At 36.4% G+C, this 23,154-nt stretch overlaps 2 protein-coding genes across 3 annotated transcripts; both read right to left on the bottom strand.

The window, feature by feature from the left end:
- Positions 1-2,251: 2,251 nt before the first annotated feature.
- LOC136822516 (tRNA N6-adenosine threonylcarbamoyltransferase-like) lies at positions 2,252-11,328 on the bottom strand. Of its 2 annotated transcripts, XM_067078781.1 has the most exons (14): positions 11,167-11,328; positions 10,706-10,766; positions 10,187-10,245; positions 9,360-9,461; positions 8,405-8,478; positions 7,912-8,007; positions 7,666-7,715; positions 6,685-6,763; positions 5,811-5,910; positions 5,048-5,104; positions 4,557-4,583; positions 4,193-4,241; positions 3,535-3,633; positions 2,252-2,644 (listed from the first exon to the last, which is right to left on the bottom strand). In XM_067078781.1, exons 1-14 carry the CDS (start codon positions 11,279-11,281, stop codon positions 2,605-2,607), a joined length of 1,008 nt encoding a protein of 335 aa, XP_066934882.1. In that variant the 5' UTR covers positions 11,282-11,328; the 3' UTR covers positions 2,252-2,604. The 2 variants fall into 2 exon arrangements, with proteins under 2 accessions (XP_066934882.1, XP_066934883.1); XM_067078782.1 differs by lacking the exon at positions 5,048-5,104 and having other exon boundaries at positions 2,523-2,644.
- A 310-nt stretch (positions 11,329-11,638) lies between these two features.
- LOC136822515 (pseudouridylate synthase RPUSD2-like) lies at positions 11,639-23,123 on the bottom strand. The gene is made up of 11 exons (XM_067078779.1): positions 22,966-23,123; positions 20,890-21,011; positions 20,202-20,232; positions 19,672-19,741; positions 18,159-18,325; positions 17,589-17,637; positions 16,392-16,484; positions 14,961-15,097; positions 14,028-14,173; positions 12,595-13,356; positions 11,639-11,875 (listed from the first exon to the last, which is right to left on the bottom strand). Exons 1-11 carry the CDS (start codon positions 23,099-23,101, stop codon positions 11,810-11,812), a joined length of 1,779 nt encoding a protein of 592 aa, XP_066934880.1. The 5' UTR covers positions 23,102-23,123; the 3' UTR covers positions 11,639-11,809.
- Between the last annotated feature and the right edge of the window lie 31 nt (positions 23,124-23,154).

Here is a 23,154-nt window from a genome sequence, read left to right as displayed (position 1 = left end):
AAACGAATTCATTCACGTACATGAAAAACAAATAACATTGATCTTTCTAAATACCAAGAAGTCCTTAAAAGTTACAAATTTCAGGTAAATAAACGCTTAGAAGCTACAAGCTTCAAGTATGTGAAAAAGTAAATAAACATGGTATCAGTTTTCAAGTACAATCAGTGACAAAATACTTGGCACAAAAGGGAAATTCACCGGGGTGTTTTGAAACCACAATCGATTTGTAAGTGCTCTAAAGTAGGTTCGAAGGGTAGAGTTTTAATGCTGGACGTAAGACTTACGACCTTAGGATCTGAGGATCCAAAAGTTCAAAAATGGTCCAGTAGGGCTTGAAATATAGCCTAGAAACCAATAAATCCCTCGCAGATAGAAATAATCGATGAAATCAAGTTGAAGGCCTGAAATTGACATTCTCGCTCGAACTTCAATTTTCGAAAAATTGTAAATTAGCCAAAAGTGCCAATATATTATGGCACTGATTGTAGGAACGAAAATATCAGTAAATTATCCGTGTGATCGATACCAATGAAGTAAAGCCCAAAGCTCTTTTTCCAGCCGATATTTTTAACACAAATAAGTAGAAAAAGAACTCGAAATATATGCATCTTGTAAGGTTTGAAAATTCAAAGCATGAACAAGAAAGACATGGGGTGATGAAAACGTCAGATTTTTGATTCTTTACTAAATTAGATTAGCCTGATCCACAACATGCTTCGACCGACCTAGTTCCCAGGAGAAACAGACACCTTAAGACTTGAAACTCATTTTTGACGCTTTCTTTAATCTACATTTTTGGATGTAATAGCGGTAAATTGTACTTTCGATTTGGCATCTGTATCATTGCGCAACTTATGGAGGAAATGGATGGCTTCAAGCCCTATATAGAAGATTGGTTCGGATAAATCTCATTAACCGAAACAAATCAAAATTGTTTACAGCTACAAAGCATCATATAGCAAAGAAGCTTTTCATGAATTACGTCACATAAGTATAACACCTTTCTCGGTTTCGAAACGCTGTTACATAAGAGTTTTCCGACAAATTTATGGAAAGGCAGTAAGTTTATTTGAAAAAAAAGGATGCTATAAAAAAATCTAAGTCTCCAAAGTCTTAGAATGTTCTTAGAATGTTCTTAAATTTTTGGGTCTCGAAGCCTTATGTTCTTATATAGTTTGTTCTTATAAAAAAAAACGTGTATTGACAAAATGTATTCGAGATATGATTATATGAGCATTGCACAATTTATCAATTTTCAAAGAGATTAAATTTTGCAAGAAACAAAAATTAAGGAAAAAATGTGCAAAAGTCATCAAAAATTTTTTATTGCAGTGTCAATATTCAGTCGTTAATAGTGACAGGAATTCCTTTATGACTTTCTCACAACAAAATACCGCACGCAATCTTGTTTCATTGTTTTTGAAAGGTTGGTTTCTACTCGCGTTTTAACAAAGTAATCAGTGAGATAGCAAAGGTTTGTTTCAATTATTTTTCTTTTACAATTTTACAAGAACAAATTATATTTAAGAAGATAATGCTTCAATGGCCTAAATATTAAGAAGTTAAGAACATTTTAAGGTTTTTTATACTCTAAAACGCCTATTTTCTCAGGAAAATGCACAAAAATAAGAGCATGTTAAGAACATTCTTATGCTCAACAATTCAAAAAAAGGTTAAGAACATCCAAAGCCTTCAAAAATTTTGGATCGAGTATTTTGTACAGAAGCTAAATCAAGGATCCTTGATACCAAAAACCTAAATTTCGAGATTTACCGAAATATCGGTCGGAATCTTAGGCTGCTGGCACCTACGAAATGGGTTCTCTATACTTATCTACGGTTTTGTATTGGAATCTCGGAATTGGCACCAAATTTTCGGTGGGTTTCGCCATTCCAGACGTAAAAAGAGCGAATTCCGCACTACCGCAGACGATTAAAACCTATGGGACAGGTAATATAAACCTTCAACTCGATGTGATTTGATCATAGTGCCAGAGTAAAGTAAATGACTTCACACTCCAAAAAGCTCTGAACAAACTACATCTAAAGTTTGTACGAAGTTGAAATACATGTTTTTTTCTTTTACAAGCATAACGTTTATAAGCACGATATGCAGGCTCAGTTTTTGGTACCTAAACAATGGCTAAACAACCTAACAATAGAATGCTAAGCATATTGCGAGCCTGATGTAGGGGCAGACACTTGTTTATAAAAAAAACATGTATTCCAAAAAAAAAAGAAACATATTGTTTTGGGAAGTAAACACATCTTTAGCATGCATGCATCGTAACATACAACTTGTGCGTCTATTTACATCTTTCTGTTAGAAAACATAGAGATTGCTTCCTCAGAACTTGCATGGAAAGTTATACTCTCAAACCACCCACCGACACCAAAAGCTATCATTCATGCTTTAATAAAGTCTCATTATACAGCAAGTAGCAATCATTGGATTGTATTCTTAGTCAATTATCCTCATGGCCAATACGATGTATCAGGGTATATGAGCAGTTTCTAGACATTTCTTAATCCATATTTTTACATAACATCCTTACTGGACAAACAGGTTCTGGATACATCCTTATATCTGACCTTCTCAATTGTTTCAATCACGCCAAAGAACATCGACTTCGTCAGTTCGATATCTAAAAGGTTTAAAGAATGGGAGAATGTTTAGCAAAAACACAAGAAGAACAGGTAGAGTATGAAATTAAACTTAATCGTTTTCTTTACTCAAACTAGTATAAAGCTCTGTTTTCATTAACATTGAGCACTGTTATTGGTTTTAGCTGACACACAGCATAAGAAAAACAGGTTCAACATTTGAAATCATAATTTGGACAAAGGAAACAGAGCCATTTTTAATCAATTTACAAACTAGACTAGTAACCACGTCGTTGTATTTCGCCTGTCCGCTTCCTTCAATGAATTCAAGAATCTTTCCAAACAACACTCCTAAGGCAATCATTTAATAAGGCCTCCCTCCCACGTGCACAACTTTTCAAGCACTATTCCCATGTTTACAGCTAATTTCAAAAGTCATTGCCATAGAGGGTTTGTTGTCATCGTTTTTTCTGATTTGAGTTTTTTCAAACCGACCGCTGCATTTGAGTCCAGACGGAGGAGACGACGAGAGTGTTGCTATTTATAGATCATCGTTCAAAACATGAAATAATCTCAGATCTTTTACTTTGGTGTCCTGTCGGTCCTAAACGTTCGAGGAAACGAATGTTTCTCGACACTCTAAAGCGGGAAACAGGCCTGGAAACGCTAGAGCTCGGAACAGTAATGGCTGATCGTGAATTGTGGAGAGAGGGTTATTGTTTGTTTCCTCTCGGACCTAGATCGAAGGATGATGATGATGATGATTTATAAATCATACTTCATCGCAGAGGTCTCAGTACGGGAATTTTTATTTTGTACTCCAAAACGATGAACACGAGATTCACTCTGGTACAGAGTACATGGATAGTGACTCAGGAAAAACAATCACTTTCTACTCTCCGAAATTTAGAGGAATAATTTCTCTCCTCACCTCTGAGTGCACCACGTGTCATCCATAGGGGTCACGTGACCTGAACGAAACATTTCCCAGCCTGCTTGAGCAATCATCACTCCATTGTCGATACAAAACCTAAACGAAAATAAACAATTTGATATTCTTTCTCGTATTTTATATAACTCGTACCGATTCGAAAAAAATAGCATCACAACGCGACGAATCTAAAAATAGTAACAAATCTGCACAAATTTATCATGCTTATCAATTTTTCCTGCTTGAAAGGATTTTCGTCAAGAGTTGTAAGAATTTTGACAAACTTAACTGATTTCCCAACGGTATGAATACACGGGTTGCAAAATAATATAATAATATCACGTGATTGTTTTCCCATGTTACTTGTTTTACTTGTTGATAAATTCCGACCAATCAGAAATAAATATAACAATAGCGTTCAGTTTGAGGTCGTTGTTGTTCTTTTCTGCCCGCGCAGTTTGATTATTCGCCCGATAGACTTACTTAATGACCGCTATATGGATAATAATATTATGTAACAAGCATTTAAAGATTTCGAGTTAAAGCGTGATTTGTCTTCAGACTTTAATTTTGCTACCTGTGTATTAGTATCACAATAAATTCATGATCGGTTCAGATTGGTGTAAAGTTTAAGCAATTTCAATTTTTCAAGGTTTACCTTTCATCCGTGGCAAATAGTTTTCCGTTTCTCTCTTCAGCCATTTTACCTGATAATGTAAAGATACACATAGGTAGTTTAAAGGACGGCACTGTGAGGATGTCGAGCACAAAGTTTGCAAAAGAAACGATCTTATCGAGCGATGACGGGTTCAATTTGCAAATAAAGTCTGTTCGTCATACTCAAAGAGGAATCAAAACATTGAGATTGACAAATTATCCTGGTCCGGCTGTGGATGGTGAAATCTGTTTTTTAGCAATTTTTGGCAAATGTAGGAATTTTACATTAACTCTCTCATAAGCCTACGAAAATATCAAACATCTTCATCTTCATTGAGAAAAGGATGATAAAAAGTTTTGCATACCCATCATCTCTTGTAGTCGCTTGTTGCCTACAAAAAATAAGATTTACGAACATAGAAATTATATAAAAAACATTGCCATTTACACTATACCCCTACTTTAGATGTAATAGCGAGTTTATGTATTTGCACTTTTGATGACGGTAGAGTGACTGAAGCCATTTGGAATAACCCGCAATTCCGCCCCGCAAAATCGAGGACGGTAAAAGTTCTGATTTACAGCAACCCGTATACAAGAAGCGTGTCCAGATTTAGAGCTGACTAATCCGCCGTCTTGTTTTCAATTCTGGTCATCAACAGCACGATTCGAATGTTTTGAAATTCGAACGTTCGAAAATCGAAGGTAAATTGGAAAATAACATGGCGGACTAAAACTGGACACACTTCCAAGGGTGTGGAAGCAGTTAGCCTATCTAGTGTGTAAAAAGAATATGATAGATATCTTTAGTAGGGCTTGTAAGGAAATTGCGTATGAATGAGTATGAACTCCTTACATCCAACACCACCCACAATAAGAACTTCGTTTGATCCACAGTGCGCCATTGCTCGCTCTAGTGTAAAGAAAAAATGAAAGGAAAAACTTGCAAAATTTTAAAAAGCATTCTTCAGGACAAAAAAAAACCACAGAAATCTCAATTTTTGCTGTTATATCTACACGATGCTTTCGTCCGATAGAAGGATAGTAAACGCGGGAAATAGATATATGAACAAAGTTTACAGCCAACACGGCGGTTTACGGAAAAAAATAATGGCGGAAGCCATTGCTTTTCGGCCCCGGGATGAACTTCATTTTCAAATTTATTCCGTCTCCTGAATTATTCCCATTTTAGTGGCCTTCTGTCGACGATAGGATAGTCTATGTGACATCATGACCCTTCAAACTTTTTATTATCTTTGTTACAACAATTCAGATTTGTATTAGTAATTCTCAAAACCACAAATTTGAGAAGGATTACCTTAAGGGAACTAATTTTGGCGGGAACTAATTTTGGCGGGCAGCAAAAATCCTAAAAGAAATTAATTTTGGCGGGAACTTATTTTGGCGAATGGCGAAATTTTCAAATTTTGGCGGGAACTAATTTTGGCGAATGACAGCGTTCTATTTTGCCTTATTTTGGTGAATTTCAGGGTTCATTTAGGCAAAAAAACAAAAAAATTGATTTTGGCGGGAACTTATTTTGGCGAGTGAGCAAATTATTTAATAAGTTTCCTTAAGGTGATCAAATTATTTTGTACCGACTGTTCATCGAACCTCACCAGTAATTTCAATGAGCATAGCAAATAAAGTTTCTTGGAGTGAAAAACAAAGATCTTCAGCAGTGCATTCTCCACGTTTCATCATCTTGTCAGCTGCTGCCTGAACAAAACGATATACAGTACAGTACAGTACAATCTCTTTAACTTGAACCTCTATAACTCGAACAAGTTTTATGGTCCTTTCACTTAACAAACCCTATAAATATAGCTGAATCTCTTCAAGTCGAACCTCTATAACTTGAATGTCTCCTTAACTCGAACAAGTTTTATGGCCCCTTTAATTAACATTGCCTTATAAACCTTACTTCATAACTCGATATCACATTAACTTGAAGAACTTTGTGTTTTCCCCTACGTGTTCGAGTTATGGAGACTCCATTAAATTATTAAATAGTATGAAAGAAACATCGAAATTTGTTTCGAGAATAGGGTAAAGGGACTCTCGTTCGTGGACGAGAGCTTCATTTCCAGACATGAGGAAGATTGGATTTAAAGACAACACACATCCATCTGTATAAAGAATCTTTCAACAGAAGGATCTCTACTGCACAGTCTACTCTCCAATTTGCGGACCTTTTAATTGGAACTTACATACAGCGTGTCCTGAAAAAAACGGCCAAATATAAAGTCAAATCCTCAAAACTCCTTATCTAAGCTGGTCTTGGAATAATTGAAATCAATAGATTTCCAAGATGATTGAACAAATTTTGGAGATCGAAATATTAAGTATACGAGTCATAAAATTTGGCCTAAATTATGAGGATTTTACTTTATATGACAATTTTTCCGTTTTTTTGGGGCGCACTGTATAACTATTCTAACAAACTGGGAAAAACAAATTCGTAAGGGACAAAACAAAACGGTTTATTCATACCTCAATAAATGAGAGGATACCAGAGAAGCTGATATCCATCCCTTTTACAGTGTAAGGTAACTCGATGTACTTCTTTCCTCTGGTAATAAAAGAAAACAGAAAGTTACGGGAGTTTCTAGACACGTTAAGGCCATTAGCTTGAAACTTTCAGTGTAAATACTTACTTTTGTTCACATATTTTTCCAATCTTCCTTTTTTACTTTTGTCACTGAATAGAAGCGAATGACAACCAACTGGCAAACTAGATAAGTGGGATGTGGGACGGTGGGACGCTCTAGCGGGACACTCAAGTGGGACACTCAAGTGTCACTTATCCACTATGATCAACCAAACAGTTAAAATATTCGAATTGCGCAACTATGAAATCGATTAGTTTTTGAACGTAAGGCATTTCTTCGAAAATTTCCTTTTTCTCTTTTCGAGGAGGGGTGATTACAGCAGAGCTATTACGGATTAATCACCCCGCTCCTCCCTTACATTTCTAAGCTAAATGTAATCAGCCATATAATTACAGTTTATAACTCCTTGACTGGATTGGGCTTTCTATAATAAGGGAAATGTGCCAAAATTTTGAGCTGACTAGTCCGTCATGTTTTCTCATCCTGAATGACGACCTACCGGAATCGAATGTTTTGAAATTCAAACGTTTGAAAATCTAAGGTTAAATAGAAATCCACATGGCGGAATAGTCGAATTCTAAATCAGACACACTTGCACGAGAAACCCTTGAGCGCTTTTTCACCGTAGATTTAATAAAGCAGCCGGGCTCAGGCTCGGATACAGAGGGAGGCTATAACCAATGGAGGAGAGTGCACTTTATTATCGTATTACCTTATATTGAAACTAATTACTCTCCATGAATAAGATAGCCTACCTCCTGTATCCGACCCTGCGGGCTCGTTTGAATACATGGTGTCTCAGGAGAGAAAATTATATTGGAAAAATTTAACGATATGTGGTAACGTTTGAAATGTGTCTTACTTTTTGGCCATTTGTTCAATGTTGTAACCAGGGCTTGGATCGTTTGATAACTAGAATAATTATAAGGGAAGTCCAACTTTCAATTGAACCCTTTTAGCAGGGTCCATAGAAAATTGAAATTAATAAATCAGATAAATCAGATGAATGGTTCCTGGCAGAAATATTAAATAGTTTCCTTTTACGAAAATCTCTCTATTCCAACATTTTCAAATCTAATCTTAATCAGTTAAAAAAAATGAGAAATACCTTTAATACTCGAGCGAATCGATCCAAACAGTTACCAATAGCAATATCTATAGTTTCACCAAAAATCCGATATTTCTGTTGTGAGTATGCGATCACCTGAAAAAGAAATGATTTAAGAATCATGTGTTGTTCATCCAAATCAAGAGAGTCATTAACAAAGCCCATGGTTAAATAGTAGATCATTGGGTCTCTCCGGTCTTTTTTATCCTATGTGATAGAAATGTTATTTCACGGAATCTGTTACCACTAGATTTTCATTGATCTATCTTTCACCCCAAAATATCCACACCCAATTTAAGACACTAACCCCTTTAGGCTTTATATAACAACCCATTATTTACAGTACGTATTTGATTTGATTTTCACTCGACATTTTCACAATAAATTTCAAGCTAAAAAAAACAACTTGCAAAATAAACAATAAATAATTAGCATAACGGTGACCATAACGTTACGTTGGAAAGATACTATAGAGTAGAAATAAATCACTGACCTGCGTATTACCACCACTGACGTACAAAACGACTGGATTTTGCGCTCCCGTTACGAGTCGCCCCATTTCAATATCTTTATAATTATTCTTGTTAAGGATTGACACATATTGGGTTCATATTTTATTGTACTGATATAGCTGTAAAGTTGACTTTTATTAATAGTGTGGTGGTTTGACCAAGGATTGAAACTCAATCCAAAATAGATTTTTTCTAGCGAAATTAAACTTTTTTTGTTTTTTATGAGCAAAACTAACTAATTATTATCTACATATTCAAAAAAATTGGGAGCTTCGCCCTCTGAACACCCACAAGACCCCCAGCTTCATCAATGTACAGCTTTGCAGAGCAAGTTCCCTTTCAAGTATATTAGAAATTCAATCTAAGTTTACAAAAAAGGGCCCAGCTCAAAGTGCTTAGAAAAATTCCTGCTTGACCAATCCTGATATAGCTAGGAGGCAAACGAAGGAATCAGGATTGCAGAACCACTCGCTCAGTAGGATGAGGTTTTCCTAATAAGGTAAACGAACAAATCGAGTACGAAATTCCATTTCATATCCATACAGAACGGGTCGACCAACATTTCAAGCGGGTAATCGGAGAAGAATTTCCAGGAGATATAAAGCAGTATTTTTTCATTTTTCAAGAGGGTTAAAGGTTATTCTAAAATTTCCAGGGAGTAAAAGACTGATTTTAGTTCTTCCATCCTCACTTTTAAGGTATGAAAAGAATTTTTCTAAGGATTAATTTGCAAATTTTGCCATTTTCCAGGGGGTATCCAGAAATTTCTAAGAATCGTTTTTTGCCTTGAAAAGCTTCGTCCAACCCCCCCCCCCTGAATGGAAATTTAATGGAACAGTCCATTTGGATAATCATTTTGGATAAAATATGTGGGGATGCCACGAACGGAAAACGGCATTGATGGTGAAAGGCATTGTAACTCAAATGAAAAGATACGTCCAACACAATGATTGACACCAACCAGAGGTTTATCCCATAACTGAGCTACAGTGCGTGCAACCACAGCCGTTGAGACCAGAGGTGCTCCCATACCTGGTCCTACAAAAAATCAAAACTTCTATTCAGATCACTTTTTCAGGTTTTTTTAGTGTTATCGTTAATATAATAATATGGTTATCGGACGTTACCTCTCTTAACATCACCAAATATGTACAATTGACTTTCGCTAATTCGAACTCGAACGAGGAATCTTATTTGTTCGAATAACGGAGATATTTAAATCCTAGAAAATATCTTAAGAGGTTTTCTCTCTCATGGGAACTAAGAATAAATTCGAATTGTAGAAAGATTCGAATAAAAGTTGTTTGGATAAGCGAGAGTCGACTGTAGTGATGGAATAGCCTTTTCAGTGGAAAAACACTTGAAGATTTGCTCGATCTTCCCACCTTTCTCTAGAATGGTAAAACACAAGGAAGTAGCTTTAAAACCACTGGCTAGCTCCCGTTCTATTTCTCTTAAGAAAATTCCCCTTTTTCAAAAACTGCACCTATTTCGCTCGCGAGGACAACAAAGAAAATGGGCTGTTTCATTAAATTTCCATACAGGAGGACGAACCTTTTCAAGTCAGAATAAAATTCTTGGAAATGTGAGGATACCCCCTGGAAAATGGCAAATTTTGAAAAAAACCTAGGAAAAAATTAATTTCTTTTTGTACTTTAAAGTGACGGTGGACGAAATCCAGGAAATCTTTCTCGGATTATCCCGTGGAAATGTTCGTCCGCCCCCTGTATGGAGATAAAATGGAATGGCGCAATAGACCTTACCCTTTGTAAAGCAAACACAATCGATTTGTTCTGGTTTGATATTGGCATCTTCCAGTGCTCTGAATAAGAAACAAAATAATCGATAAAATTGGATATAGCCGGTTTAACGTTGTTTTTCTTTGCCGAAAGAATTGATAATGCAGAGAAGAAAGGTTCCCTTAAATACACCATACTATGAATACACCCTATTCATGATGAAATTTGCATTAAAAATTTACTAAGAATATCCGGAATTCAGTAACTGAGCTTATGATTGCAATTTTTTAGAGGAAATTGAAATTTGAATTTTGAATTGAAATTAATTTTTAATCCGCAAATTATTTTATGAGGTGATGTGCTTTTTTTGAGCATGGAAAACAAGTTACTCAACAGCGGAGTAAAATTTGCTGGCGATGATGTGACAAAAACTTTCCCAAAATGGTAGTTACTGATCATTGTGTCATGGAGCAATTGCATGACCCCCCCTGAAATTTTTGCAAATATTTTTATCATTAGGATTTCTACAAAAGATGTTCTTACTTTTGTAAAATATCTAAAATATGTTCTTGATGATGTTTAGCCGTGTCACGTGGTAGAAATCCTGGAAAGAAAAACAAATGAACGAAATTAGTCAATAGTTATCAATAATAAGTCACTCACACAGAATCCAATCAAATTTGATAAAAATTCAATAAAAAGAAGTGCCAGGGGCATGGGGGCTTTCCCTTGGGCCAAACCATGGTTTGTCCTCGCGTTGTTACCAATCCTCAGCCCAATTAATAAAAATGCTTCTACGGCACTGAAAAGGCAATCAATATTGTAATTACATGGCGATACTGCTGTATAAAAATAGTTCTTCTGAATGTTTATATAGTATTAGGCCCTTACTAGATTGGAAAAAAATGAAACGCCATGAGAAGGATGGCAGGAAGGGAGGGAATTTTTTTAGTTTAATAAAGATTTCTCTACTTCCCGTCTAAAAATGAATTTCAAAATCAAACCTTTTCCAGGAGGTGTGATATAAGTGTGTCGAACGTTTGATAAAACATTTCCATCTTCAATGATACCAATCCCAATCTTATTTGCACTTCCTTCAAATCCTATTGCTATCGTCATTTTCCAGATTTTTCAACCAATATCTTACTTTTTGTTTAATTTTTACTGTGTGTGAAAATAAAATATTTTACAAATATACGAGGCTCAATATAATCGATTATCTACTATGAGCTCTGTAAAATTTTTGTAGTAAACCTTAAAACGAACTCCTTAACTATGCTTATTAGTTCCCTAACCCCCTTCCCCCGACCTCAATGATTGATAAACCCCAGAGAGCACAATCCAGAAAAACTAGGAGCAAATTAAAGAAAGAACAACCGAAGCCTCACGTAAGATAATCTTCTGGGAAATGTATCGTTCAGAGCAGTCTAACGAGGACCAAAGCGCCGTGCGTATTTTTGAACAGAGAACAAATGTGACAATGAAACTAAAGGCCCCGCGCCCTAATATCTAGCACGTAAAAGTTGTAAGAAATTTATAGCAAAGTAACTAGAGAGGGATTTTATAAAGAGAAAAATACACATGGAGAATGTCTTAATCGTTAATCGTGTAAAAGTTTTTCTTGTATTATTCTTTATCTTAATTTCATCAATCTCTTAACCAATCATCTTTCGCCCACTCAGGTAATGTTGTTTTATATTCGAAACCAGGGCCCTGAAAATTGAAAGGAAAACCAGGTACATAATTACGAATATCTTAGACAATTAAATAATTGACCACAATACAAAGAATGAAGAGACTAGATCAGAGCTTACAAGGAAGAAATGTCGGAAAAAGTCTGTATCATAGATATCTTAAATAAAACACTAGATAGAGCTACTCTGTATTTTCCCAAGCAAGGGAGGTGAAGCAAAATAATGCGGCACCTTTGCTGAAAGTAGGTCACAGTTCGGTGCCGGCAATTTGTTCAGCCAAGCAAAAAAAATCTAAATGGCGCGAAGCGACGAGGGCTTGATCAATCAAATTGCCGGCACTGAACTATGGTCCACTTATTAAAGATGGTGGATTATTTTGATTCAAATAGGGACGGAGTAGCTCTATCTAGTGTTTTATGTAAGATATCTGTGGTCTGTATCTGTTAGAAATTCCATGCAACGACTTCGGATAGGTTTATAAATGTATTAACTTAGATTTAGACGCCCCCACTTTTCGCCCTGCCTTTCTGATTGTCAATTAAATGGGCAGAAGGTTGGCTGTCAAAAGTCAATAAATTGCCCTCTTCTGACGTTAATGTAATGACTTCATTAAATCTTTTATAAGCAATATTTTAACTACTCTTTTTCTGCTCACTTTTTGTCCACCCTTTTCTAAAATTCGAAGAGGCAGGACAGCAAGCACTCACTCACTCACTCACTCAATGGAAAGCAACGTACCTTATACGAATGAGCGTGAAGATACATGACAAGTTCGGATTGTTTGGGTAGTTTCCAGGCTCTTTTGCATTCAGTACACGTGGGGTCATGATACTGTTCTCCAATATCAAGCGAAGTGTACGACTCCTCTTCTTCTTCAATTTCACCCTCCATCGCAGTGGTTTCTTCTCTCCCCTCCATCGCCGTGGTTTCTTCGCTCCCCTCCCTCGCGGTGTTTTCTTTTATCTTTCCATTGCTCTCTGTCGTATTAGTTATGTTTTTAAAGTCTCGTTTTGTTAGCTTTCCTTCACCCTCCTTCCCAGAGCTTCCTTCTCTCTTCTCCGCCACACTCTCCTTATTAGAATTTTCTTCACATTTTAGAGTAGAAAGGTCTTTAACTTTGTTCTCCATTGCAGAAGTTTCGCTCTCTGTCGTAGAGTTTGTTTCACACTCAGTTGAGTTTGCCTTCTGAATATTTAAATGACTTAACTTGTCTGAAGTACCGTTCGTTTTTATATTGTCTGTTTCTCTCACCCCTTTTAGTGAACAGCCATTTTGAACTTTACTTTTCTGATTAGCATCAGCGTCTATTGAATTCGAAGAATTAGACGTTATCTCCGTTTTTACTTCGACAGAACCCCCGTCGTCTGTTTTCAGCTTTTTCGACTGACGATGATTATTATTGTCTTTCTCGGATTTTGCCGTAGCTCTATTTTCGTCCTGACCACCAGTGGCGTCGTCGTACGACTTGTCCTTACGTGTTCGGATGAGTTCAGCCACCACCTGGAATTTGTTCAGCAATTCTATTATTTCTCATCAAACAAAATACTAGCATCGTTTTATTTGTACAGGTCTGAAAAAGAGCGTCTTCCGAGAGACCGGTTTCCCAATTTTAAGCCCAATTTCTATCGGTATAAACTTTTCCGTACCTATGAGCCTGTGATTCTAGATTTGATCATAATAATCTCTAGAATATCCTAGGAATCCAAGCTAGTTTCACTTACTAGAATTAAAAAAGCTTAAAAAAGCTAAGCGCCGATGACGCTTTAGTGCCATCAGCTTTAGCTAAGCCTTATGATTCAAGGCTTGATTAAAAAGACATATAGCGTAGAGGCTAAACACACCACCTAAACACGCTATATTACCGAGTTTATGTATCGGAGGATATCGAGGGCGACGGTAAGTGAAATCGATACAAAACAAAGTCGATAGTTGATGTACGGCTCAATATCGCCTTTGCTCACCTAAACAGACGACGGTATCTTGGTGTTTTTACCGTCGTCGAGCAAAGTGGACGGCGATTTTGACCCCATGTCAGCTTTGCTTTATACCGTCCCCCTCGATTTATCTCGAATACATAAACTCGCTATTGCCGTCAGCCTTATATCAGGCTTCTGATTCCAGGCTTGATTAAAAAGAATATATCCAGGCTATACCCAACACGTATTTCAAACCTTTTTGACATCAATCTCTGTCCCTTTCTTTCCACCACCTTCACCCCAAGCTGTGGCATGATTGTAAATCGGATCGTTTAGAATGGGGTGACCAAGCCATTGCAAATGGACTCGTATCTGATGCATACGTCCTGTACGTGGTAAACCTACACCGAATAAAGGATTGGAAATAAACATTATTTAATCTTACATGTTAAAGGTTTTGTTTTTAAATAAGAGTGATATCGTTTGCTTACTCGTCAATTTTAATTTACAAGCTTTTTCACTTTGGTTTGAAACGGATGTGGAGCAAGATTGGTCAGAAAGAGGAAATAATAACCATTTTTTGCTTATATCAGCATGATATAACAATAGGTAGACACTGTCCTGATATGAAATATGTGTCTGATATGAAACGGGTACATTTATGGAAAAATGAAACAAAACTCTTCTTCTTCGGAAAGAAAAAGTACGGAGGCTAACCTATCAAGTTTTCTAAAAGTGAAAAATCACCCGTGACGCTCGTGTACAAGGACTAAAGATCCTTTTGGAAATAATACAATAGAGTCTCTTTAACTCAACCTCTTTAAATTGAATATCTCCTTATTAACTTGAACAAGCTTCCTCGTCCCTTCAGTTAACAATGCCTTTTAAATGTTAATCATAATTCGAAATATCCTTAACTCGAACAACTTTGTTTTACACGTGTGGTTTTCGAGTTATGGAGACTCCACTGTATATATGACCCCCAACGGGAATTCACCTATTAGTAGGATTAAACATAATAGAAATTTTTAACCAAAGAAGTTTATCAATAGAGATCTAAAACAAAAGAATGTTTAAAGCACAGCTGATTGGCTTAGATTTCGAAACTCTATTGTTTCATTTAAAAACCTCAGTGCAAAAGAAAAAAAAAACACTAATAAAAAGAATGAAGCATGAGAATTAACTTACAACGAACCAAGCTGCTTTTACCATTGAACGATATCTTGTGAAAAGTGGTAGAGCATGGTTTCCCGTCTACATGAACTTGACAAACACCGATTTTATGAGACATGGTTAATAACGGTTCTTCAACGACAATACTTTCACTAGAAATATAAACCAAAGTGAACGAAATTGATTGACAACGAGAAATCCTGCACTGGAGTTGGCAATTATTCAATAACAGCTCATTACATTTAGCGAACTTATTTCGGCGAAAACTAATTTTGGCGAATTACTAAATTTTGAAAATTTTTAATATTGACAAGAACTTATTTTGACGAATGGTCCAAAATTTGGTAAATTTGGCGAGATCTAATTTTGGCGAATGACAATAACCTAAACCTGTCCTTTTTTGCAATTTTGATGAATTTAAGGATATTGAGACAAAAAAACAACAAAAATTCATTTTGGCGAATTTTGTCTAAACTCATCAAATTTGCCAAAATTAGTTCTCACCAAAATAAGTTCCCTTAATGGTTTGGAAAAATTTGTAACAAGAGAATATGCCGTGTTGACTGTAGAGAATATCATTAAGTCCGCAGACCTGAAAATGTGAAAATAAGAAAAATGAAAAAAAAACAGACAATCAGAAGCTTTGCGCCAAATTCCAGTTAATTATTTTTGAATCTCCAGTCTAACCACATATTAGGTTTAGATGGTCAAGCACAGACACAAACAGACCAACAATCAGTGCCATAACATATTGGCAATTTTGGCTATTCTACCATTTTTCGAAAATTGAAGTTCGAGCGAGAATGTTAATTTCGGGCCTTCAACTTGGCTTCATCGAATATTTCGATCTGTGAGGGATTTATTGGTTTCTAGGCTATATTTCAAGCCCTACCGGACCATTTTTGAACTTTTGGATCCTCAGATCCTAAGATCTTAAGTCTAGCGTTAAAACTCAGAGTTAAAACTCTACCCTTCCAACCTAATTTAGAGCGCTTCCAAATTGTTTGTGTTTATAGAATTTCGTGGGGAATTTCCCTTTTGTGCCAAGTATTTTGGCACTGATTGTAGATGCGAAATTTACAGCCTGTCCGGTTTCATTTGGATAATGTTTTTTAATGAGCACTTTATATTCATTGCTTAGTAATGAAAAAATGAGGTTTTCTTTAAAAGTCGTTAATAATGGGCGGACTAAAGAAATATGTTTGATCATTTTTCATAGTTTCTTATGATCATTATTTTTCAAGTGAGAGCTGCTGTTCACGTGACACAAAAGTTCTCAGACTCGAGAAAAATTCTATAAAAAGATTCTCAGAAACTAAGGGTAAGTCAAGAAAAAATCTATTACATGATGGGTCAAACTTTTATCGACAAAAAAGAAAAGAACTCGAGAAAAGAGTATATATGTTGCCAAACAGTATTGACAAAAACAAACAACTTTCCACTTACCTAGGGAAATCACCTTCGACGCGAGCGTAGTATACTTTCTCCACATTCCGTCCGTGAACTGCTGTCTCCATTGCTTTAGCTTTCTCTGGTGTTCTGAAAGGGAACATTTTGCCCTTTCCCAGCTGGCCCACAACGTTGTTTCAACGTTCATCTAACGTTATATGGACGTTGTGAACGTTAGATAAACGTCGAAAAAACGTTGTGTGCCAGCTGGGTTGTTTCAAGATAGATACTAAATGTGTTTTTCTTTCGGTGAAAGAAATCTTATCTTATCGAAGAAAAGGGGGTAAAAATTTGAGAAACAGACCATTTTACCTGATACGGTGGCCAAAAACCTCGTACCCCGTGTATTATCGGCTTTTGATACTTGATACTTACTTATACCTACTCTGTGCCAGAGTGTATCTCACGTTTATCGCTTCGTAGTACACTCTGTGCGCATTGTCTGTTTGATAAAAAAATTCCCCCACGGAGACCTCTGCGATGAAGTATGATTTATAAATAGCAACATTTCTCTCTTCGTCTCCCCTCTCTTACCAACACTCCATCGCAGCGGTCGGTTTGAAGACAATGACAACAGACCCTATACGGCAATGAATTTTGAAATAAGCCGTAGATATCGGGTTTGTGTACAGACAATTGACACCCAAATGATAATCTCTGGCGTCCATCATTTATCGTAAATAAAGCCTAGGTTACACGTGGACGAGGTTGGGTATCTTATTCTGCTTCTGACCAGATATTCATCTGTTGTGAAGGATTCAAAAATACTACTGTAAGTTGGTCTAATGTCGACACCCCTCTTCTAGTTCCGATATTCTTCTTTAAAGATAGGAATAATGAGAAGGTCGAAATCACTGATACACAAAAGATTTTTTCCTATCTGATCGCTAAGCAAAAACAAAAATATAGTTTCAAAGATACTACCGTGAGTTTGTCTAATTTCGACATCCTTCATCTAATTTCGACACCCTTCTTTAAAGATAGGAATAATAGAAAGGTCGGAATCACTGATAGACAAAGATTTTTTCTAAGCAAAATTATAGTTTCTCTATCAGCAACTCCGACTGATGTATTATTCCGACCGTCCTTTTATTCCCAACTGTAAAGAAGGGTGTCCTAATTAGATGACGGATGTCGAGATTAGACCAGCGTATGGTATTTAAATAATTTAGCTTAAGTCGAAATAATACTGACTTGGCGAACATAAGTATACCAGATGTCAAACGGTCGATTCGATGGATCGCTAAAACAAAAGGAAAGAGTAAAAACGATCGGATGATCGAAGAATAATCAAGACAAAAATAGAGGTTTCTCATGTTTTGTTAAATTACGTAACTTCCGCCATTATGGAAGCAAACGTTCGATTTGCGTAAGGGATCCCCTCTACAGATTCGAACGTTTGCTTCTATAATGGCGGGAATTACGTTAAAAAAACTCTATACCTTTCAACATGCGTATTGTAGAGACGTGACTCAACACAGATTAAGATTCGCATAAAAGATGGATTCAACAATTAAGTATTTCCATACTGTTTACCACAACACGGTCAGTCGAATAGGTCACTTCATAGTCACAAAGCATGATGGGTAATCAGGGCCACTGCGCGCTAATGTCGACTAACTATTGGTCTAAAGTTTTGAAAAATGTTGAAAATCTTCAATTTAAAATCTTCTCTAATTCGATCTTTGCGTCTAACCAACCGGAAGTCGTTACTAGAGCGCAACCAGTCCTAACTACCTATGGCCCACAGATAAACATACATACTATGCAGCCGCTCTAGCCCGTGGTCTTTTCCGAGAATGAAGACCACGGTATTATGACGGTACCGGCCACAGGGATGGACCGGTATGGAGGCTGGTTTGTTGATGACAATCATATCTTGGTCGTTCTGTAGAAATTCGAAAGGTTCGTGCACAACAGGTGGTTCATGTCTAGAGATAAGAAATGTGTAATGATTTTGGAAGAGACGTTTGGAACAAGTTCCTTTTATTGCTTTAATGTCAATTCTCTATTCTAATAGTCGAACGTGCGCAACGCACTGGGCTCAACTTCAGTGGCTTCAAATCATTCATAGGCCCAGGTGTAGACCCCCAGATATTCACCCGATGAACAAGTGTGCCGAATTTCAACCAAATCCGATCATTTTGGAGGCCTGTAGACTGCTCCAAAGCTTTAGCCTCGTTTTGGCAAAAAAACTCCTTCCCAGGCCCCAAAAATCAAAATTTTTGAAAAATTTAAAAAGCACCCCCAGATATTCACCCAAGGAACAAGTGTGCAAAATTTAAGCAAATCCGACTATTTTTGAAGTCTCCAGCCTGCCCCAAAGTTTTAGCCTCGTTTTGGCGAAAAACTCGTCCCCAGTCCCCAAAAATCAAAACTTTTAAAAAATGGGAAAAAACACCCCCAGATATTCACCCAAGGAACAAGTGTGCAAAATTTCAGCCAAATCCGACCATTTTTGAAGTCTCCAGGCTGCCCCAAAGTTTTAGCCTCGTTTTGGCGAAAAACTCGTCCCCAGACCCCAAAAATCAAAATTTTTGAAAAATGAAAAAAACACCCCCAGATATTCACCCAAGGAACAAGTGTGCCAAATTTCAGCCAAATCGAACAATTTTTGAAGTCTCCAGGCTGCCCCAAAGTTTTGGGACATACACACACACAGACAGACACACAGACAGACACACATTCTCAGATTCTAACTCAACTGAAGTTGAGAATAATGTTTAATCTTAATTGCCTATTGAAATTAATTGCACTTTTTAATGTTGTTGATAATTTTAAAGCAAATTGAATCAATTCAATGTAGTCAAAGTAGCAAGACAAACCCAGCCAATCAGTAGTGTCACCTTAAACAAAAGGTTTTCAGTTCTTTTTTGGTTTTGTTGACAAAAATGTTTTGTTTACTTTCTTGTTGTCGGGGGGATCCCGATCTGCCGATTACTGACTTTCCTGCCTATTTCCCGATTTCCTATGGTTGGTTGCACTTACCATATTAAAAAAAACAAATTCGTAAATATAAAGTTAACTTAGTGAGTTTGGCTGTAGAACGTTCGAATCGTTGGAAAAGTTGCAAAAATGTTGCAAATTTGAAAAATTCAACACACATAGTATTGATTTTCGGGTTAAGTTCAACATTAGGCAAGGCTTCAACACTGCAATGGATTCATTGCAGAAACCCTTTTTCATAAAGATAGCTCTGATTAAAGATGGCGGATATAGCTTGGCCAAGGGTTTATGAAGGTCAGTGGGAATAACTCATAAAGTCTCATGCTTTTACCGGTGAACAATTGTCTTGAGGATGTCTTTACTTGTCAACTTGCGATCTCTTGTCACAATCTGATCGTTTACTGTTGAAAGAAAATTATTGGACATAGCAATGAAGGAATAAACAAGGAATAAATGTTCAGACGTTACGGTTTCGTGTCTTTCTGTTAGGGTTTTCTACTATACAGATCGAGAGTGTTCACATTGGCGGTTTCGGAACCATTTCGGAGCAGTTCCGTTCCGATGAAAAAAGTGGAGCGTTTCGATCTGTTTTGCCTTTGTAACGTCTTCTTTTTTGACGTTTCAAATTTTGACGTTCGCACTTGTTTCAGAACAGTTTCGTTTCGAAATGATACGGAACCGTAATGGTCTACAATTAATTCTTCGGGCATGAAATGAAAACATAAATATTTCATAAAAAACACATTCTAAGAGCTTTCAGATGCCGCCCAAAAGAAAAGTTTCGAAATTTTTTAAGAACTACAACGAGATTTATTTAGGGTACCAGGTTCTCATCAATAAAAGATTTTCATCAAAAGATACCTTTTATCTTTCCAATCTTGATTGCGTTTTCCTGAAAAAACAAACAAAATATGTTATCAAGCATTACTGTGATTAGCCCGAGGACCACTTATTACTTTTTGATAGACTGGATGGCGCTGATAAGTGACTCAGTGTAATTTGGCAGATTTCTTTTGTCTTTGCTTGAGCAAGCAGCAAATCCATTTCACTAGATCCAGTCCCTTTATGGAGAAAAGAAATCAGAAAACCATGACCAAAAGAATTACAGTTGACGCTCTCTTATTCGACGTTCTATTATTCGATACGCTCCCTTATTCGATAATATTGAAACTCACCGTCAACAAGAAACTCTCATAAACGACGCTCTACTATTCGATAAACTCCCTTATTCGATGGAAACTCGATTCTCCTTGAAGATCGAATTAGAGAGCGTCAACTGTATGTCAAAAATTCCGATATGGCAATATTCTCTAGTCTACTTCACTGGACTCAACGCCTAAAAAATCATCAGAAAGGTGGGATGGCGTAATAGGAGAACATTTTTGGCGTAATGGCACAATTAGAATTTTACAATAATGACGTGATGGCATGACATGACGAGTAAATCTGCTGAAAGGCCTCAGTGATACAGTTAACTTCTCTCAAAGATTTAAAAAGTTGAAATCTCTATAACCAGGTTGACCTGAGAAAAAAACAAAGATAGATTTACATAATATTCGATGGTTTCCATGTGAAATTCTCTTTCAAACAACTCGATCAACTTCAAATTCAACCATCTTTTCTTGATGTGTGCAGTAAAAGTGAAAGGATATGGGTACACGAAACGCAGTCCTGTAAAAACAAAGAAAATCTTGAATCGTTTATAATCCGCGTCATACAGTAATATTGGTATTATATGATAATACGATAAATGTTACAGGATAATATCAGTTTGCATAAACTACATTTTTATAATTATACACGCTTTTTTATAAGAACAAACTATATAAGAACATAAATCTTGGCCAAAATATTATGAACATTTTAAGACTTAATGAACTCTAAAAACACTGGATCCGATCGCCTTTTCCCCTTTTTTTAGCAATTCATCGAATCAAACGGTTGACGTCTGTTATACTTATGTTCGCCAAGTCAATATTATTCATTTCGGCTTGTTGAGTTCAATTATTAAATACTATAAGGCGAAGCAAATTTATTTTGTTATTTTACGGGCCAAGCTACCCAAAAAAGAAGGCGTAATGTAGTTTCTCAAATTATAAAGAAGGAAAAAAAAGAAAAAAAAACCGGTCGGTCGTCGAAAAAACAAAAATTAGAATTTCACCTATAAAATCTTCTAAAAAGGCAGCACAAACCACAATATCGTGACGAGAATAAAAAATAAAAAAAAAACACAAAAAGGTCGAATTCATGGATAAAATGAAAAATCGAACATAAAATTCTGAAAACCTTGGTAAAACAACCAAAATTTTGAAAATTTGGCAGTCTGTAAAGCAATGAAAATAAGAATGTACTACCGAAATGAATTTTATTTTTATTTCGATTTTTAGAATATCAGGTCGGTCGAGCCCGTAAAATAAAACAACTAATCAAATTGGTCTCGCCTAATTTAGTCTAATTTCAACATTGTAATTTCATTTTCTTAGGAAATTGCATAAAAGAATACTCATTATGAGCATTATAAGAAAATCTTAATGCTTCAAAAGTTTTGGATGTTCTTATAAAAAATCGTGTAGTCCAAATAATAGTGCACTCATTACTTTAGCATCTATCAAAGCAAGACGTGAACGGGTTCAAATTTACAAAGATAAAAGAAAATGTCAAAAGTCATCATATCATATCTTGCTTCGTTTTGAGCGTAACGTAAAACACTCCTGTCTCACAGCCCGGTGGAACTTTTTTCCAAAGTAGAAATAAAAATTCCTATTGAAATCCCAATGGGGATAGAAATTCTATTGTTCCAAGGTTAAAAACTCCAGTGGGATGGTTTTGAAGTATAATTATTTTTTGAACATTGAATATTCAATTTCCAAATCCGAAATTCCAGCGGGGACGAAATTGTCGCCGAATTTTCCAGTGGGGCTGGGGTCCCAGCGGGTTTGTGACACAGGGGTGTCGTAAGGCCTAAAATACTGGAGCTGTCTATTCATGATATGCACCATTGCAATGTCTTCCATGGAGCCAACAGCTGATTGGTTGAAAGTGACGTATTGACTGATTTTACGTCACTTAGAACCAATCAACTATTGGGTCCGTGATGTAATGTCAGAAGACATTGCAGTGGTGCATATCACGAATTGAGTAGACTAGTATCTGTAAGCTCGTAAATGTAATGACATCAGACATCTGATATCTGATATGTCGTTCGAACCAGTATGACACAAATACAAGCTCATGGAGTTTTTGGTGTAAGGCAAACGCGGAGGAGGGGGGGGGGGTACTTAGGCAAAAAGGGTGCCGGGTATGTGCGAGCCATTAGGGTTCCTTTTTCACACCCTCGAAAGTCTCTCAAAGGGGTGCAAAAACTACTAAAAAGAAAATTGAGGCTCTGTAAGGGTCCAAAAATCACGAAATTCAAAATTTCCTCTCTCAAAGGGTCGTGATTTTCCAAAATTTGGACAAAAATCGAGTGAAAATCGACAAAAGATTTTGAGGAAAGTCTCTCTAAGGGTTCCAAAAACGCCAATTTAAATTCCTCTCTCTAAGGGTAAGGCAAAGGAAACAGACTCAAACTTTTAAAGACATGATGAGATGTGAAATCAAAATAAAACTGTGCAAGATTTAATACCTTTCTTAAAGTAATACTTTGTTTCATCAAACATCTCTTCGTGGAAACCAGGCTTTTTTCGTTTCGGCCGCCGGTCAATTTTCACATGTTGACTTTGATTTTCCTTTTTAACCTCGTTTGTATCCACGGCTGCCATTTTCACTTTTTTTTTCGTATTTGCTTTTTTATAATGAAAATGATAAAATAATA

Source organism: Clytia hemisphaerica, unplaced genomic scaffold (assembly GCF_902728285.1).
Source record: "Clytia hemisphaerica strain Z4C2 unplaced genomic scaffold, Clytia hemisphaerica genome assembly, whole genome shotgun sequence".
Lineage (NCBI taxonomy): Eukaryota > Metazoa > Cnidaria > Hydrozoa > Leptothecata > Clytiidae > Clytia > Clytia hemisphaerica.
Note: the sequence above shows the minus strand (reverse complement) of the source record. Positions and strands in the feature narration are given on the sequence as shown.

What these genes read in the sequence shown, in the direction of transcription:
- LOC136822515 (XM_067078779.1), bottom strand. Translation starts at nt 23,101, where the DNA reads ATGGCAGCCGTGGATACAAACGAGGTTAAAAAGGAAAATCAAAGTCAA. An exon ending in TGGAAACCATCGAATATTAT is followed by an intron (nt 20,233 to 20,889) that starts GTAAATCTATCT and finishes TTGTTTTTTCAG; the next exon opens with GAAAACGCAATCAAGATTGG. An exon ending in GGTATACTTATGTTCGCCAA is followed by an intron (nt 16,485 to 17,588) that starts GTCAGTATTATT and finishes GTTCCCTTTCAG; the next exon opens with AACACCAGAGAAAGCTAAAG.
- LOC136822516 (XM_067078781.1), bottom strand. Translation starts at nt 11,281, where the DNA reads ATGACGATAGCAATAGGATTTGAAGGAAGTGCAAATAAGATTGGGATT. An exon ending in TATCACACCTCCTGGAAAAG is followed by an intron (nt 10,767 to 11,166) that starts GTTTGATTTTGA and finishes TTTTCTTTCCAG; the next exon opens with GATTTCTACCACGTGACACG. An exon ending in GATTCGCTCGAGTATTAAAG is followed by an intron (nt 7,716 to 7,911) that starts GTATTTCTCATT and finishes TAATTATTCTAG; the next exon opens with TTATCAAACGATCCAAGCCC.